Raw genomic sequence first — 17,295 nt, forward strand, 5'->3', positions numbered from 1 at the left:
TTTGCACCGTGTGTCTAGGCTAGTTCCGGCTGATGGGACTGATGCCACATGTGAATCATGAGTTGAATGTATAAAAATTTCAGCTTTGCCACTGTTGTCCTTTGGAAGGATATTATGCACAGGGAAAAGTAGATAGAGAGGAAAACAAAGAGTTGATCAGCTCCTAGTTCTGGAGTTGGTTGTTAGAAATTATAAAAAATGGTGGCTCTGCTCAGAAGACATGGGCATATAAAAGCTTGGAGTGCTTAATGCTCACATTTTCCCTTAAATTATAGAAATGGAAGTAAACATTTATTACCATTTGGTCAAGTGTAGCTTAACTTGCATTCATATTTCATTGTTAGTAATGGAGGTATGTGGAGATATACACAGACCTTGAGACAGCTGTTTTTTTAATATTGCATACAGGCTAGCAGTTCATTGAAAACAGAGGAGAGAAGCCTGAAGGTTAGATCTTAGAAGAAGGCAGTTCTTCATGCACAGCTTTTGTCAATCCTGATTTGGTTTGAAAATAAAAATCATGGAATACCAAAATCAAAGGAGAGTTGATTAAGGGAAAGGGAAAAGGGGATCATCCCAGGAAGGGTGATGTCACTGGCCAGGAAAATGTCAGGCGAGGTTCCATGTCCTCACTCAAGTCCAAAGGTGCTGGTTTCCTCTACTGCTGTTAACAGCTTTTCATACAACATGGAGTACGAGGGATACGGTGGAAGATCCAGTCGGTTGAAGCATGTGTGTGCCCTGAATGGGGAGAAGAGATCGGTGAGAGTGTTTGTTTCGATACAACTGGTTCTGGATCTGTGACTGTCTGAAGTTGTGATTCAAAAGGGAATCAAAAGTGAGCAGGACTGTGATTCAGGACCACCATAAAACATTGCACACTAAAGAGCCATATTCCTGTAGAATGAATAGACCGGTGGAAGGAATGGAATAACTAAAAATGGGTTGTTTGCATTTGCAAGCAAACCAACTACACTAGAATGACACTAGCAAACTGATTATAAACTCTATGGTATCAGCCTGATTTGCAATTGCGTTATAAATTTTGATGTGGTCGATGAAGGAGGCAGAAATATAGTTAGTATTGAAGGATTATATTCCTAAGTCTTCTTGCCCAGCTCTGATTTCTGAGCCTCTGTGAACCACATGCATCTATTTAGAGGAACTTGAGATGGCCTGGAATTCTGAGATCCAGTTCTCCATTCAAGTCAAGTGTGCGCTGGAGACAAGTCTGACTCCTCTACCCCAGTAGAACCCACAGAAACTAAAGCTGAAGTGCTACATTTCCAAGAAAAGCTGCCCATGTGAGCCAGTCCTCCCCGGATGCCTGGAGAGTCCTGGCACCCAGGGTTCTAGTTTGCTTCATGTGTTTCCTCCTGCACGGCCAGTGTCTGCCTTAGACAAGGAATGTCTTCCTCGCCAGAGGCTAACACCTGGACCTGGAAGACTCATGTGGGTCTCCAGCAGTGGGTACAAGAAGCCCAGTACACATAGATCCCTTGCTGTGGAGCCTTGAATCACCTGACTAGCTGCTCCCTGCCAGTAGTTCTTTGTTTCTACAGAAACTTTGGCTGATGCTGAGCCTGTACCATAGTAGGGAGAAAGGTGGATGGGTGCAGGTGAAAGTTCATTTCCTGCCTTTTCCTCCCTAAGAGTAGTGTGTTGCAATGGTGTTTTGAGACACCAACCAGCACAGAAAAGGGCACTCTAAAATCAAACCAAATCAAATCACAAAACAAACATACAAAGAAACAAACAAAACTAAACTCTCTTCATTAGAGTTTTATTTGGGATATTAAACTCTTCTTTTCATTACAAGATCCCTAGGGGACTTGTGTATTATTCACACCTTTGTTTTAAAGTATATAAATCAGAGTATCAGATCACTGCCCAGGCTGATGCAGCACTCAGGTTATGGAGGGAGATTATTTTGGGAATGAGGAAGATGGGAAGAGGAAAGGGGGAAGGTGGGGCTTCCTGCCCAGCGAGAATCTAGGGAGGATGCTGGTGTTTTCGTCTGCCCAGCACCCATTCCTCCTCCTGGCAGTCCTTGGGGAGCTTCCCTAACCCCTACCTCCCTCCTCCCTGTCCCATCCCCGCTCAAACTCCAAAGGCAGGCATAGGGTAGTAGAGTGTCTGGTCTTAGGCCTTAAAGACATAATTGGGAAGAAACATATGAATAGAGATTAGCAGAATTCTTAGACTGTTATCTAAGATTCATACAGGCCTTCCTTTACTTTAAAAGAAAATAATTGAAATACTTTATCTAGATGTAAATATTTGAGTGAAAGGGAACTCAGTAAATCGACTAGGATGATTACAGTGATTTCTCTCTATGTTAAAAAGATTGCAATGAAACTAGAACATACATTGGGCTATGGCTAAACAGGCAAAGTAGGGCAGAGAAATCCCAAGCATGCTTTTGGAACTAGCTGAATTAGCCAGGGGTGAGATAGGAGCAGGCATCATCTTCGTAGTTTTCTTCCTCTGGTCATTTTAACTGGCACTCATGAGTGGAAATATTACAGAAAAAAAAAAATCATCTTTACAAATTAGTTGGAACCAAATTAATTCTGTAAAATATCATTTCTGGGAGTAAACAGAAAGCATTGGTGAATAGCACCTAGTCTGAACACCCACGGTTTCCTTACTAGTTGTTTTTATTGCATTTATTTAGAGCCTTGGTGAACTCCCTTAGTTTGTCATCTAGAATGAACGAACACAATCAAATCATGATCCAATTCAGCATTCCTAAGAGCTCGCCATCCTCCAGGTGTGGTTCTGACAGCACCGAGTGCCGCTTACCTCATTCCTGTGCACCAAACCAAGCATTGCCCGGTGGTGTGGGGCAGTGGACAGCAAGAAACCAGGGCTTGGAAGACCTCTATGCTGACCCCAGTCTAGCCACTTACCAGCTTTATGACTCTGGAAAAGTCAGTTAATCTTCCTGAGCCTCAGTTTTCTCACTTGTAAAGTGGGGATAATAATATATGCTGCGTGCACCTCAGAGGGTTATGGGGAGGATCAACGCTAGAACACACGTAAATGCGTTTTGTAACCTGTGAATCATCATTTAAACATAAGATTCTCTTAATGCAACCATGATTGTGATAATGATTTGGGGAACTGTGTCATACTTGTGGCAGCTGAAGCCTCTGGGGTTGTGCACGTGACTTACTGGCAGGTGACTCACTCCTTTCTCACACTTGGTACGACGGATGTTTTGGAGATCGGCACGGGTCTTTCAATTGTGTCGAATTCCATGCCATTGGTGTCAAGCTAGGGTTCCAGCATTTTGAGATAATTTTGGATTGGGTTATGCCAATCCCTGTATTGTTTATCCTTCTAACTGTGTCATCTACACAGTTGATCTCCCTGTCTCCTCTATTTTTTCCAAGTTATAGATTGAAATGTTAACCAACATAGGGCCAAAGAAAGTCTTGCTCCTCTCTACTAGAGACCACTTTAAGGTTGGCTAGAAACACACAAAAGAGGCAGCAGTCACTCCTCTTTGCTGCCAATTGTTCAGCCGGTTACGTAAGCTGTGTCTTCCCTTCATGCCAATCTTCTTCTACTGCCTAACTATAGCCTTGTTCTCTTCAGATAGGCCTTGCTCTCTTCCCTGCTAAATTTACTTTTTCAAGTTTGTCAGTAACCTCTTGATCCCTAAATCCAGAAGCCTATACTCTACTCCCTCCTGCTCCAGCTCTTTAAAAGCATTTGACAGCTCTTCCTCTGGAACATCTTCCTCCTTGGCTTCTCTTTGGTTTCTCAATGGCTGCCATTTTCTCTGCTGAGCTCCCTGATGGCACCCTCAGGCCTCCTTTGTAGGTCCTCTTCTGGCCTTAAGTACTAGAGAGCAGCATTTTTCAGCTTGGCACGATTCACTTTTCAAACTGGATAACTCTTTGTTGTGGGAGTTGTTTTGTGCATTGTGAGATGTTCAGCAGCATCCTTGGCTTCTACTCAATAGACACCAGTAGCACCCCTTCCCCTCAACCAAAAATGTCTCCAGACATTGTCAACTGCCTCCTGTGGGGAAAGAGAGGCAAAGTCGCCTTCCCTAGCCCCACCTTGAGAACCATTGCTACAGAGTAAACCAACTACTAACTTAACCAGGCCTCCAACTCCACCCCGGGCCTGGGCTCAGTTTACATCTGCAGTGAAACGTGTTCATATTAGAATTTCATTTGCAACTTTTAGGCCAGTTAATTGCCTAAATGACTCATAGCTTTGATATCCCTGGTCCCTGCCCCAAAGGTAAACCCAAAGATTCTCCCCTCTCCTTTGTTCTGTCTCTACACTGCCCAGTGCTACTTTGACTCTGACCTAGCTTCTGTGCTTCTCTTTCCTTCCAAGCCTTTCCTCTGTCCTCCTTTGAGCTCTTGTTCAAAGTAAAGAAACTTTGCCACCTCCTTAAGCTCTTTCCAGATGCTGCCTCCAGGTCCTAGTGTCCCCTTTCCAGTCCTCATGGGTGGAAACTGCTCACTGCCCCACACGCTGTGACGTGGATGGACATTCTTCACACTCCCTGCTGTCAATTCCATGTCATGACTTTGCAATCCTTGATCAGTTTCCATTCCTTTGAATCTCATGTCATTTAGATAATTTATTTTTAAAACCATAGGTTTTGGCTGGCATTTCATTTTAATGAAATAGGATAGAGTAGAAAATAGATTTTATTGCAGATAATAGGGTAAAGTGCTGTTTTGAGGAACTTGAGTTTCAGATATACACACACATACGTGCAAATGAGTACATGTCCTGAGTTGTGATATAAAAGGCATTTCTTTCTGTGGACTATAGTTTAAAAAGCTTGAAAATAAGTGATCTAGATAGATCTTTGGTTCCTTCTGACCCTCTGAACTTCTAACTTACTATAATTATTATCTGGCACTTTGCTTAAGTCTTCCTTTCCATTTCAAGTCCTCCTACCAGACTGTGTGGCAACTAAGTCCACAGGGCTGACAGGGTGAACACCCAAACCCCCAGTTCCTTGACCTCAACTCCAGTGACAGTCCTGCCTCTCATCTACTTCAACTATGAAATTATATCCCAGAAGCCCCTACCCTCAAAGTCATTTCTCCTGACCCTCACACATCTTTTAGCAGGCAGGGACTTGGATTGACACAAAGGTTTTATGTAGCCTGGGCTATGACCGGGTTTTGCTGTGGCGGTGTCTGGCGCTCTCATCTGGGAAGCCAGTTGTCTTTCCTTTCTGCAGAGGGAAGACCTGAGGAAAGAGCTGAAGGCCGCCTCTCCCAGAATTCAGACCACATGCACTGTGGCTCGCAGTACCTGGGAAGCCCATGCCACCCGGGGTCTGCTTTGCTTCGTGCCTGCTCAGGGCTTCCTGCTACCTGCCATGGCCAGGCCAGGTCTTCCTGAATGACAGTTTCTGGAAGTCAGAGGTTCTTTCCTTCTATCCACACATAGATGACATTTTTTTTACGTTCTTGGATCTTCAGACACTGTCCAAGGGAGACTGGACAGGGGTCACTATTTAGGGGGTTATTTTCAGTGTCCTCTTAGAGGCATTTGCTTCTTGTCCCAAGAAGAGGTCCCTGCTTCCCCAAGAAACCACCTCTGGGGCTTGTGGTGCAGCAGCCCTCTTAGGGGTGCCTTGGTCCAGATATGAAGAATCTGTTCATAAGCCCAGTGTCTGCCTTAGAAGTTCTCTGTGTGGGTTAATAATATTAATGTATATTTCAAAGCTTCCAAAGCAAATACAGAAATTACATTCAATCTGTGACCCCAGATAACAGAGGCAATGACTCCCATTTCCTAAATAATAGAGACTCCTCAGCACAGTCTTTTCTTTTTTCTTTCTTCTTCTTTTTTTTTTTTTTTTTAATTTAATTTGATACAGGGTCTCACTCTGTTGCCCAGCTGGAGTATGGTGGTGCAATCACAGCTCACTGCAGCCTCGGCCTCCTGGGCTCAAGTGATCCTCCTGCCTCAGCTTCTCAAGTAGCTGGGACTAAAGGTGCACGCCACCATGCCCAGCTAAGTTTTTAAATGTTTTGTAGAGATGAGGTCTTGTCATGTTGCCCAGGTTGGTCTTGAACTCCTGGGCTCAAGCAATCCACCTGCCTAAGCCTCCCACAGTGCTAGGATTACAGACGTGAGCCACTGCGCTCAGCCAGCAGGGTCTTTGTTTGTGGCTCACCAAACGCTTTCTCAACTGCATCCCCTGTGATGATGTTCCGGGCATCTTACCCTCTGCACTGGCCGGCCGCACCTTCCTGAACATGTGCTGCCATTCCCTGCTGTCAGACCTTGCATGTGCTATTGCTTCAGCCTGGAAGGCCCCTTCTCCCTATTCCTCATCTCCCAATGTTCCCCTAAATGCCAGTTTCTTTGTGGCATGTTCTCTAGGCAACTCGATTAGGAGTCTCTGTTTCACACTCTCGCAGCATGCTGCTCTTCACCCTGTGCTCCTCTGATTCTACCTTGTGCTGTGATTAGTTACTATCGGGCCGTGTTCTCCCTAGATTGCCGGTTCCCACGGGCAGGTGTGTGGTTGTAGCTCAGCCCCTCCTCAAGCTGCATGCTGTAGGGGTAGGCTATCATCAGTGATGACTCAAGCTGCATTTCTCTAAAATAAAAGCAAGATGTTTCCAAATAACTATATTATTGAAATCTATCATTCAACTTAACAAATGGAAATTCTGCCTTTTTAGTCTTCTTTTCTTGCCAGACTTAAATTCACTAGGTTTAGCTATTGGTGGAGCCATGCAAACAAGACAGACCCTTGGAGCTGAGGGTCTGCTGAACGGCGTGGGTGAAGCCAGGGCTGAAGCCTGCACCAGGGTGTTCAGCTGTGGTTAACCAGCTAGGCACGCCCACGAATGCTGACTGACACCAGGCGAATTGTCCTCGGGGAAAATCTGGGAACGCTAGATGAAAGCTATAGTCCAGTAAATCCTTCTGCAATAAGGATTTAGCAAAAGTGTCTGGGTGGCCATGTAGAAATAGAGCTGAGTTCAATGCAAAGCTTCTTTATAATTAGAACGTATCCTATTAACAAAAGATAATAGGGGTCCATCTTTTCTTCTGTCTGTTGCAGCAGCATTTCTCACTACAGCGCTATGCACCACTGTCTCTTCAGTGCTTCCTGATTAGGAATGCACTACCCAAAGCGGCATAGAAAGGATTCAGGAAGTGCTGGGATTAAAACTCACAGTGCAGGGAATTTCTTCTGTAAAACTGCCTGGAGCCCCAGTGTCTCCTTTTTCACATTTATCCCACAATAGATGTGCTTTCTAAATAGAAGTCACCATAGAGACCCAGAGATACGTGTGGTCTCATCCCCACATGTTTTAAAACTTGGTAGGAAAAATCCGACACATCACGCATATATAATGATCCTATGAAGTATTAAGAGATACGCTGCAGAAGTACTGATACGATGCTCGAGGCGTTACTTCCAGGTTCCAGCTTTTTTTATATTAATGTCCTTGCCTCTGCCCTCTCCTGTGTGAGACATTCATCTTTAAATTAAGTTGGGCTGTGAGAGCATCCCATGACTGACACATGGACCAAGATATTACCGCTGAAATACCATCAGTCATCAAAACCTCCCTAAGAATAATATAGTTTCAATCCAAGTCTCACAGCTACCTCACCTTCACCTTTCCCTAATAACTGCCATGACAATACTTTGGGTGACCGGAAAGAATTCCATCCCAAAGGATGGTCACTCAAAATCAAATAGCAAAGTATACTTTGCCCTCTTCAGCAGGTTTCCCCGAAGGCTGGCAGGAGCTCTGTACCTGGGGAGAGAGGTAATTTTCCCCCATTTCTCTATGCAGAAGCGCCGAAGCCCATTGCTCCCACGGAGGGCTGCGAAGCCTTCGTAGGGCACGCTGGATGTTCCCGTGACAAACTGCAGTAATCTCAGCCTCTGCTCATTATTGAAGCGCTCCACTGCAGCCCAGAACCAGCGGATCACAAGATGCCCATCGTGGTAACCTGCACGAGGCAAAGGGAGGGAGGAAGACAGGATGTGGAGAAAAGAGGAAGGGGTGAGGAGGGGGAGAGAGATCAAACACATCAGGTATGATAGGAACGGAATCGCGGTTTTTGATCTGATTTCTCTCGTGATGGCCTTTAGAGAGGTCTAAAACAATTTGTGCAACTAGGTCAAGTTTTAGAACAAGAGTAGATTTAGAAAATAGTCATTTTATAAAAGGACTTTATGTTCTGAGGGATGTTCTCAGAGATGTCTGCTTTCTATTTAAACAACTGGACTCCACTTAAAATGCCCCTGCCTGATATAGGTGTAGATAAGGAATAGAAGGGCCTGGTAGAGACCAAAGGGCCCATGAACACAATATTGCATCATGTTTCCTTTGTTCTGCTGTCTTAGGTCTTGGCAACCACACACCACGGGAGAGTCTAGGACTTACCAGTCTAGGCTGAAAGTGAACAGCCAGTTTGGTGAACAGGAGATCCCAGGCTCTCCCCTTGAGCAGCTGCTCTCAGGCCAGCCCTGTGTGGATACATGCTGGGCCCATGGATTAAGTACTGGGTCCCTCTCACAGTAAACTGGGGAGACCATGCTTGGATATATCAATTAAATGATTTGCCATTGACTGCAAATGCAAGAGGCATTCAGAGAGAGAAGAAATCCATGCGTGCCAAGGTAGAAGCAAGGAAAGCTTCAGAAAGGAAGTGAAGCTACGAGCAGCATGCGAAGGGCTTGGGCAAGTGGAGGGAAGGAGGAGGACATTCCTGGCAGGAAAAATAAAGAATAACAAGAACGAGGAGGAAATATGCAGGCAACTGTAAGCCACTGGAGTAGAGGCGTGTCTGGTGAAGGCAGGAAGGAATATTTCTGGGGGGTGTTATGGGGCTTTAACAGCCTGGCAGATAATTTTTTTTGAGATAGAATCTCACTCTGTTGCCTGGGCTGGAGTGCAGTGGCACAATCTCGGCTCATTGCAACCTCTGCCTCCTGGGTTCAAGGGAACCTCCTATCTCAGCCTCTTGAGTAGCTGGTTCTACAGGCATATGCCACCACACCTGGCTAATTTTTGTATTTTTTTTACAGGTGGGGTTTCACCAGGCTGGTCTTGAACTTGTGAGTTCAAGCAATCTGCCTGCCTCGGCCTTCCAAAGTGCTGGGATTAAAGGCAGGAGCCACCATGCCCAGCAAGGCAGACAGCAGTTTTCATACTATACCAGTTTTATAATATAAGAGGCATTGCGGGGCTGAGTGTACTGGGGACATGAGGGAGGCTGAGGTGATGCCCCTAGCTCACTCTCTACTGCATTGATGGATTTCTCTGTGGTATTTTAAATGAAGAGTTTTGAGGCTAACAAAACCCTTCAAATCTAGAAGTAATAAGGAACTTGTTTTGTGGGTAGGGAAGTGGCCCGATGAAAGCAATGTTTCAGGAAGACAGGTCTGGCAGTGTGCAAGGTGAGTAGTTAGGAGGGGTTAGACATTAGCTTTAGTGATGGCCACGGTTAGAACCGTGTTGTGGCAAACTAGGATCGAGGCAGAGAGGGCTCCAATTCTGCAGGAAATGAGACACCCTTCGCTGGAGGCACGCATGCCGCTCAGGAGCTGGGTCCTGGATGGAATGTTCTCTGTAAGCCTCTACACCAAGTTAGGCCAGAGACTCGACCAATATGAGGAGGATGTCACCTGAAGGAAAGTTCAGGTTGGGAGTTGGAGAAAGGCATGTACAAACTCCTGCTTTGTACTGAAGTAAGGCCAAGCTTTTTGTAGTCTTCAAAAAGTGATGAATTATTATTATTATTATTATTATTTTTTTGAGACGGAGTCTTGCTCTGTCGCCCAGGCTGGAGTGCAGTGGCCGGATCTCAGCTCACTGCAAGCTCTGCCTCCCGGGTTTATGCCATTCTCCTGCCTCAGCCTCCCGAGTAGCTGGGACTACAGGCGCCCGCCACCTCCCCCCGCTAGTTTTTTGTATTTTTATTTTTAGTAGAGACGGGGTTTCACCGTGTTAGCCAGGATGGTCTTGATCTCCTGACCTCGTGATCCGCCCGTCTCGGCCTCCCAAAGTGCTGGGATTACAGGCTTGAGCCACCGCGCCCGGCCAAAAAGTGACGAATTATTTATACATGCAATGGAATGTTATTCGGCTATAAAAAGGAATAAAATAATGAAACATGCTACGTACAACATGGATGAACTTCAAGTAGGTTAAGTCAAAGAAGCCAGACGCAAAAGACCACATTTTGTATGATTCTATTTATATGACATATCCAGAATAGGCAAATCCATTGAGACAGAAGGCAGATTGATGGTTGCCAGGGGTTGGGGGAAGGGGGCGTAGGAGTGAGAGCAACTGCTTAATGGGTACAGGGTTTCCTTTTGGGGTGATGAAAATATTCTGCAAGTAGCTAGAGGTAATGGTTGCACAACACTATGAATGTACTAAATGCCACTGACTTGTTCGCTTTAGTCAATTTTATTTTACATCAATTTCACCTCAACAAAACAATCTTTTGGAAAGTGCCGAGTTCTATTTGTGATAATTATATCATCACAGCTTCTGCCCACTCACCTCCCCGGTACTCGGTGTTATTCCGCCAGTCATTTAGGTCGATTTCCGCGGTGCCAGCTATCACCAGCTCCAGCTCCCTGGCATCAAACACGGACACCAGCCTCGAGTCTACAACCTGAAATGCAGGTTAGGCTTCAGTATCCAGGTCCAAACACGTGGAAAGGCTATGTTCATTATTATATTTATGTGGGTTAAACTGGGAAACTCACCATCACTGGCAATACTTTCTTTCAGTCTGCAATCATTTTTAACTCAGAAATTATTGCTATGATCTGAATGTTTATATCCTTTTCCTTCCCCAAATTCATATGTTGAAATCTTTACCCCGGAGGGCATTGTATTAGGAGGTGGGGACTTTGGGGGGTGATTCGATCACCAGAGCTTCACGCTTTTATTAAACAGGCCCAAGAGATACCTCGTGTCCCTTCCTTCATGAAGACACAGGGAGAAGGTACCATCTATGAACCAGAAGGTGGCCCCTTAGCAGACACCAAATCTGCTGGTACCTTGATCTTGGACTTCCCAGACTCCAAAACTGTGAGAAATAAATGACTGTTGCTGTAAGTCACCCATCTCACAGTATTTTGTTACAGCAGCTCGAACGATGATCATTGACTTCAATATTTTAGAACACAAGCCTTCATAAGCAGGGAACAGAAAAAAGAATCCCATGCTCCACCCCTAATGCTCCCTCTCAGAATGATTTTGTAAACAAATCTGACTCGACTTTCTGCAGTCACATTGAAATTTTCAAATAACATTGCATTTTAAAGGCAAAAAGTCCACATCACTTTGAAGGACTTAGTAGCTATTAGTATTACTATTTCACTTAAAATGTAGTCTTTCACATGCAATTATGACTTATTTCCTAAAATTTAGCATTTGTATTAAAACGACTGCATTTTCCATCCCTTCTCAAACCAGGACCCTAAGATTAAGAGCCTCATGCTCACTGGACTGAGCTAGCTGGGTGCAAATTTGTCTTTTCCTTCCCGTCTTCTCTCACTTCTTTCCTCCCTCCTTAGATATCTGGGAAGACTTGTTTTGTTAGGGTTCTGCATTCTGACTTTGCATCTCGTGTGAAATGTACCAGGCACAACTGAGGTCCTGTGGTGGAACCTCCTCTAATCAAACCAGAGTTGGACGAGACCATGGCCAGTGCACTATTCCATTCTGGCAGGGAAGGAGAGCCTTCCATGACCCAAGACGTGAGAAAACATTTATAGCCTCTGGTTTTTAAACTGGAGAAGTTCAAGGATGTCATAGGATGTCTAGCGGCCCTCCCTGTCTTCCTCATTTACCACTCAGCATAGATTACGTGGCACAACGTGATGCTATAATGAAATAAAATTCTAGCGACAGTGGACAATACCCCCCAATACCTTCTCTTCACTTATTTTTGTTTCGTTGAATGAAAGGAAACACCACCTGCACATATCGTGAAGAGATGCTAGATGTTTTCACATCTGGCACACCAGGGTCACATGCCAGTTGTCTGAAAGCATTTTTCACCAATAAGAGTTGAGTGTCCCAGAGAACTGTGACCTCTCAGCCCTCCACCCCAAGAAAGTCCTCAGCACTCCCTGGTGAGGAGCACTTGCTGAGCCCACTGCCCGCCTTGGCTCTCCCTGTCTGTTCTCACCACTTGAGCTGCTGCTCCCCCAGGGAGCCTGGAGGATGAGGCCCCATGAAGCAGCACCCTGGCCACAGCTTGCCTTCCCCAGGTCACCGGGCCTCACCTCGTAGAAGCCGCGCACCAGTGCCTCGGTCTGCTGTACCACGCCGCGTTCCACCCGCCACTTCACCATGCGCTCGATGTACTCCTTCTTGTTCTTCTCCGTCACCTGTGTGTTGGCTCCTCCAGACTTCAACTCCCTTTCCGTGACCTTGTAGGAAAACAGAAATATCGCAATGCTTGTCAGTTCAGCTTATCTCTCAGGGAGATGCTTGTCAGTTCAGCTTATCTCTCAGGGAGGCACACCTGTATACCAAAAGTCCTCTACAGGGCATTATTTGGCATTATTACCCCTGGAATCTTTTTTCCTTTCTCAAGGTCACTAAAAAGGCTCTGGCTGTTCTAAGCAGTTTGGAACACAGTGGTGCAATCATAGCTTATTGCAGCCCTGCATTCCTGGGGGCAAATGATCCTCCTGCCTCAGCCTCCTGAGAAGATGGGATCACAGACGCACCACTCTGCCTGGTTATCTTCCTTCTTTCTTCTTTCTTCTTCTTCTGTTTTTTTTTTTTTTTTTTTTTTTTTTTTTTTTTTTGGTAGAATGTGGTCTATGTTGCCCAGGCTAGTCTTGAACTCCTGGCCTTAAGTGATCCTCCCAACTCCGAAATATTGGGATTACAAGCGTGAGACACTGCACCTGACCTCTAAACAGATTGTTATGCACCTTGGAAGGGCTACAGTTTTCGTTTTATACAGAGGAAACAGGTTTCCTATACTCAAGAGGCATGATGGAAATGAAAGGAAAATGTGCTAGGTTGTCCCCAATGGTGAAGCTGAATGTCTCAATGCTACAATCACATACTTGATGCCCCCAAATCTCAATGACAGCAAATTCTTAACAGCCATCAGCTTCCACTCCCACAGCTGGCCAGAAGACAGTAGGCTTCTGGCAGAGGGTGGGGTATAATATTACACAGCCAGGGCAGCCTGATCCTGGGAAGGGAACCAGAAGCACGTAGGCACACACAGCAAATGGTGCTGCCACTTGTGTGATAATGCATGTTTTGTTAGGACACGCTTGAGTCATCAGGGAAGGCTATGATCTGTGTGCCATCTTTCCACAGGCAAGAAGGTAGATAACATACTAGACATTAAAAAAAATCAAAATGTGTTCATGTGTAAAGGGGGTAATCTTCAGTCATCTTAAATTCACTTAAGTGTTCACTGAAATGCTCAATGCTGCAAGACAAATGAGGCATCACTGGATTTAGTTACTGGTTTAAAGAAAAAAATACTTGTATATTTGGCACTTGTGGACACACGTACCTAAACAAAACAGTCCATAAGTAATCTGATGGTTACCTTTTCTTTTATCACTTAGGTGATCAGTGCTAATTATAAAATATTGGCTAACAATAAAATACTTGTTACCACCCAGCATCCATATTCTTTGGGATGTCTGATTTTTAGCTGCCCAGTTAAAGACTTTATTTTCCAACCTCTTTCACAGCTAGGTGTGGCACGTAAGTAAATTCTGTCCAATGGGATGAAAGCAGAAGTGTTTGGCACTGTCAGGTGGCCTCCTTGAAGGGATGGGCTGTGTGTTCCTTTGTCCTGCTGCATTGAACACAGTCATGATGGTTGGGATGCTGTACTCATCTGGGCTAAGAGTGCGGGGCGCCTATCCTAGTGATAGCAGTGGGGAGACCTGGAAGGAGCTTGATCCCTGAGGATTTTATCAAACAGCGCTTTTTTTGTTTTTGTTTTGAGACAGGGTCTCACTCTGTCACCCAGGCTGGAGGGCAGTGGTACAATCTTAGCTCTCTGCAAGCTCTCTCTCCCAGGCTCAAGCAATTCTCCCACCTCAGCCTCCCAAGTAACTGGGACTACAGGCACATGCCACCACACCTGACTAATTTTTATTTTTAGTACAGACAGGATTTTGCCATGTTGATCAGATTGGTCTTGAGCTCCTGGCCTCAAGCGATCTACCCGCCTTGGCTTCCCAAAGTGCTAGGATTATAGGCGTGAACCACCACACTCAGCCTAAACAGGGCTTTTATGTGAGAAAAAAAAAAAGCTTCTATTAATTTCAACAGGGTCATTTTTGGCTTCTTCACTAGTAGCTGAATCTAATCCTAAAGCCTATGGTGTCTTTCACCTGCATCCCTCTGCTCTCCACTGTCTAACAACTTGACAAAAGAAGGGCTGCAATTCAATCTTCTAAAACCACTCATTGTTCTTGGTGACCTCCTTTTGAAGAGAAATGGGATAAACTTTAAGCAGGTATACAGGTGACCCTTGAGCAACATGGATTTGAACTGCATGGGTCCACTTGTACATGGATTTTTTTCAATAAATATATTGGAAATTTTTTGGAGACTTACAACAATTTGAAAAAACTCGCAGATGGCCTGCATACCCAGAAAATTAATAGAAGCTTTTTTAAAATGAAAAAAAGAGTTAGAAATGTCATGAGTCCATAAAATATATGTAGATAGTAGTCTATTTTTATCATTTACTAACACAAAATATACACAAATCTATTATTAAAAAGTTAAAATTTATGAAAACGTACACACACAAACACTTAGAGCCTGTACATGGTGCCACTGGCAGTTGAGAGAAAAGCAAACTAACATAAAAATGCAGCATTAAATCACAACTGCATAAAATTAACGTAGTACATACTGTACTATTGTAATAATTTTGTAGCTACCTCCTGTTGTTTTCGCGATGAGCTCAAGTGTTGCTGATGAACAGCCTCTCTCCAGTAAACTGTGTATCACAGTAAAAAGTGATCTCTCTTGTTTACTGCATATTTTCCACTGTGTTTAAGTGCAATACCGTGAACTTTGAATAACATCATGGGACCCACACGAAGGGCCACTAATGATGCTGGAAGTAATCCCAAGAAGGAGAGAAAAATGATGATATTACAAGGGAAAATTGAATTGCTTGATAGGCACCATAGATTGAGGTCTGCAGATGTGGTTTCCCATCTTTTCAAAACAAATGAATCCAGCATAGGGGCCATTGTAAAAAAAGAAAAGGAAATTCATGAAGCCATCACTGCAGCTATGCCAGCAGGTGTGAAAACCTGGCACTTTTTGTGGAATACCTTTTTATATCATATTGAAAATACAGCTTTTTTTTTTTCTCTGAGACAGAGTCTCGCTCTGTTGCCAGGCTGGAATGCAGTGGTGCAATCCTAGCTCGCTGCAATCTCTGCCTCCCGGGTTCAAGCGATTCTCCTGCCTCAGCCTCCGAGTAGCTGAGATTACAGGCACGTGTCACCATGCCCAGCTAATTTTTGTATTTTTAGTAGAGATGGGGTTTCACTATGTTGGCCAGGATGGTATTGAAATCTTGACCTTGTGATCCACCTGCTTTGGCATCCCAAAGTGCTAGGATTACAGACATGAGCCACTGTGCTCGGCCAAAAACACAGCTTTTATGTGAGTGCAGTATTGCTAGAACAATGGCATACTTATAGACTCTAATATGATTCCAGAAAAAGCAAAGTCATTATATGATAACTCAAAGCAAAAGGAAGGTGAAGGATCTAAAGTTGGAAAATTTAATGCCAGCAAAGGATGGTTTGATAATTTTAGAAACAGGTTTGGCTGAAAAAAATGTCAAGATAAGAAGAGAAGCAGCTCATGCTGACCAAGAGGCAGCAGACGAATTCCCAGACACCATTAAGAAAATCACTGAGGAGAAAAGATACCTGCCTGTACAGGTTTTTAATGCAGGTGAAAGTGCCCTGTTCTGGAAAAAAAGCACCACACAGGACCTTTATTAGTAAGGAAGACAAGTAAGAACCAGGATTTAGGGCAGGAATTGATAGGCTAACTCTACTGTTTTGTGCAAACACATTTGGATTCATGATCAGGATTGCCCTTATCCATTAAAGCTTTAACCCCCGAGCCTTGAAGAGAAAAGATAACACCAGCTGACAACAAGAAGGCCTGGATAATGAGAACGTCTCTTCTGGATTGGTTCTGTCAGTGCCTTGTTCCCGAAGTTAGGAAGTACCTTGCCAATAAGGGACTGCCTTTTAAAGTTTTTTTGATATTGGACAGTGCCCTTGGCCACCCAGAACCCCCTGAGTTCAACACCAAGGCATCAAAATGGTCTACTTGCCCCCCAAAACAACATCTCTAATTCAGCCTTTAGATCAAGAGTCATAGGACCTTTAAGTCTCATTACGCAGGGCACTCTATGGAAAGGATGTCAACATTATGGATGACTTCAATAGAGAGAACATTGTGAAATTCTGGAAAAGTTATGCCACTGAAGATGTTATAGAAAAAGCCATGAAAGTCATCAAGCCCCAAACAATAAATTTCTGCTGGAGAAAACTGTGTCCACATGTTATGCATAACCTCCCAGGATTTATGACAGAGCCAATCAAGGAAATCATGAAAGAGATTGTAGATATAGAAAAAAAAAAAAGTTGAGGGTAAAGGGTTTCAAGATATGGATCTTGGAGAAATTCAAGAGCTGATAGACACCATGCCAGAGGAACTAAAAGAAGATGACTTGACGGGGATGAGTGCTTCTGAACCAGGGCCAGGTGACGAGGAGGAAGATCTAGAAGAAGCAGTGCCAGAAAACAAATCGATGTTAGACAATCTGGCAGAAGGGTTCTGATTGTTTAAGACTGCTTTTGACTTCTTTTATGATAATGAACCTTTCTAGATATGGGCACTGAAACTAAAGCAAAGGATTGGTAGAAGAAGGATTGGTACTATATAGACACATTTTTAGAGAAACGAAAATGCAAAAACGACAGAAATTACAACGTATTTTCATAAAGTTACACCCAGTGTGCCTGCCTCTCCTGCCCCCTCTTTCACCTCTTCCACCCCTGAGACAGTAAGACCAAACCCTCATTTCCTGCTCCTCTTCAGCCTATTCAAAGTGAAGACAACCTTTATGATGATCCACTTCCATTCAATGAATAGAAAATATACTTTGTCTTCCTTATCATGTTCTTAATAACATTCTCTTTTCTCTGGCATTCCTTATTGTAAGAAGACAGTTTATAATACCTATAACCTATAAAATCTTTGT

The 17,295-nt window shown here is 44.2% G+C and overlaps 1 protein-coding gene across 5 annotated transcripts in view; it reads right to left on the reverse strand.

Annotated features, from left to right (window-relative positions):
* Nucleotides 1-295: 295 nt before the first annotated feature.
* The window catches only part of HECW1 (HECT, C2 and WW domain containing E3 ubiquitin protein ligase 1), a 458,832-nt gene continuing 441,832 nt past the window's right edge, over nucleotides 296-17,295 (reverse strand). For 4 of the 5 annotated variants that reach the window (XM_015133529.3, XM_077994791.1, XM_015133534.3 and 1 more), the window contains 4 exons: nucleotides 12,281-12,427; nucleotides 10,542-10,656; nucleotides 7,776-7,974; nucleotides 376-741 (listed from right to left, as the gene is read on the reverse strand). In XM_015133529.3, coding sequence (XP_014989015.1) covers nucleotides 630-741; nucleotides 7,776-7,974; nucleotides 10,542-10,656; nucleotides 12,281-12,427 — 573 coding nt within the window. In that variant the 3' untranslated portion in view covers nucleotides 376-629. 5 annotated transcript variants of the gene reach the window in all.

The sequence above is a fragment of the Macaca mulatta genome, chromosome 3 (assembly GCF_049350105.2).
Source record: "Macaca mulatta isolate MMU2019108-1 chromosome 3, T2T-MMU8v2.0, whole genome shotgun sequence".
NCBI lineage: Eukaryota > Metazoa > Chordata > Mammalia > Primates > Cercopithecidae > Macaca > Macaca mulatta.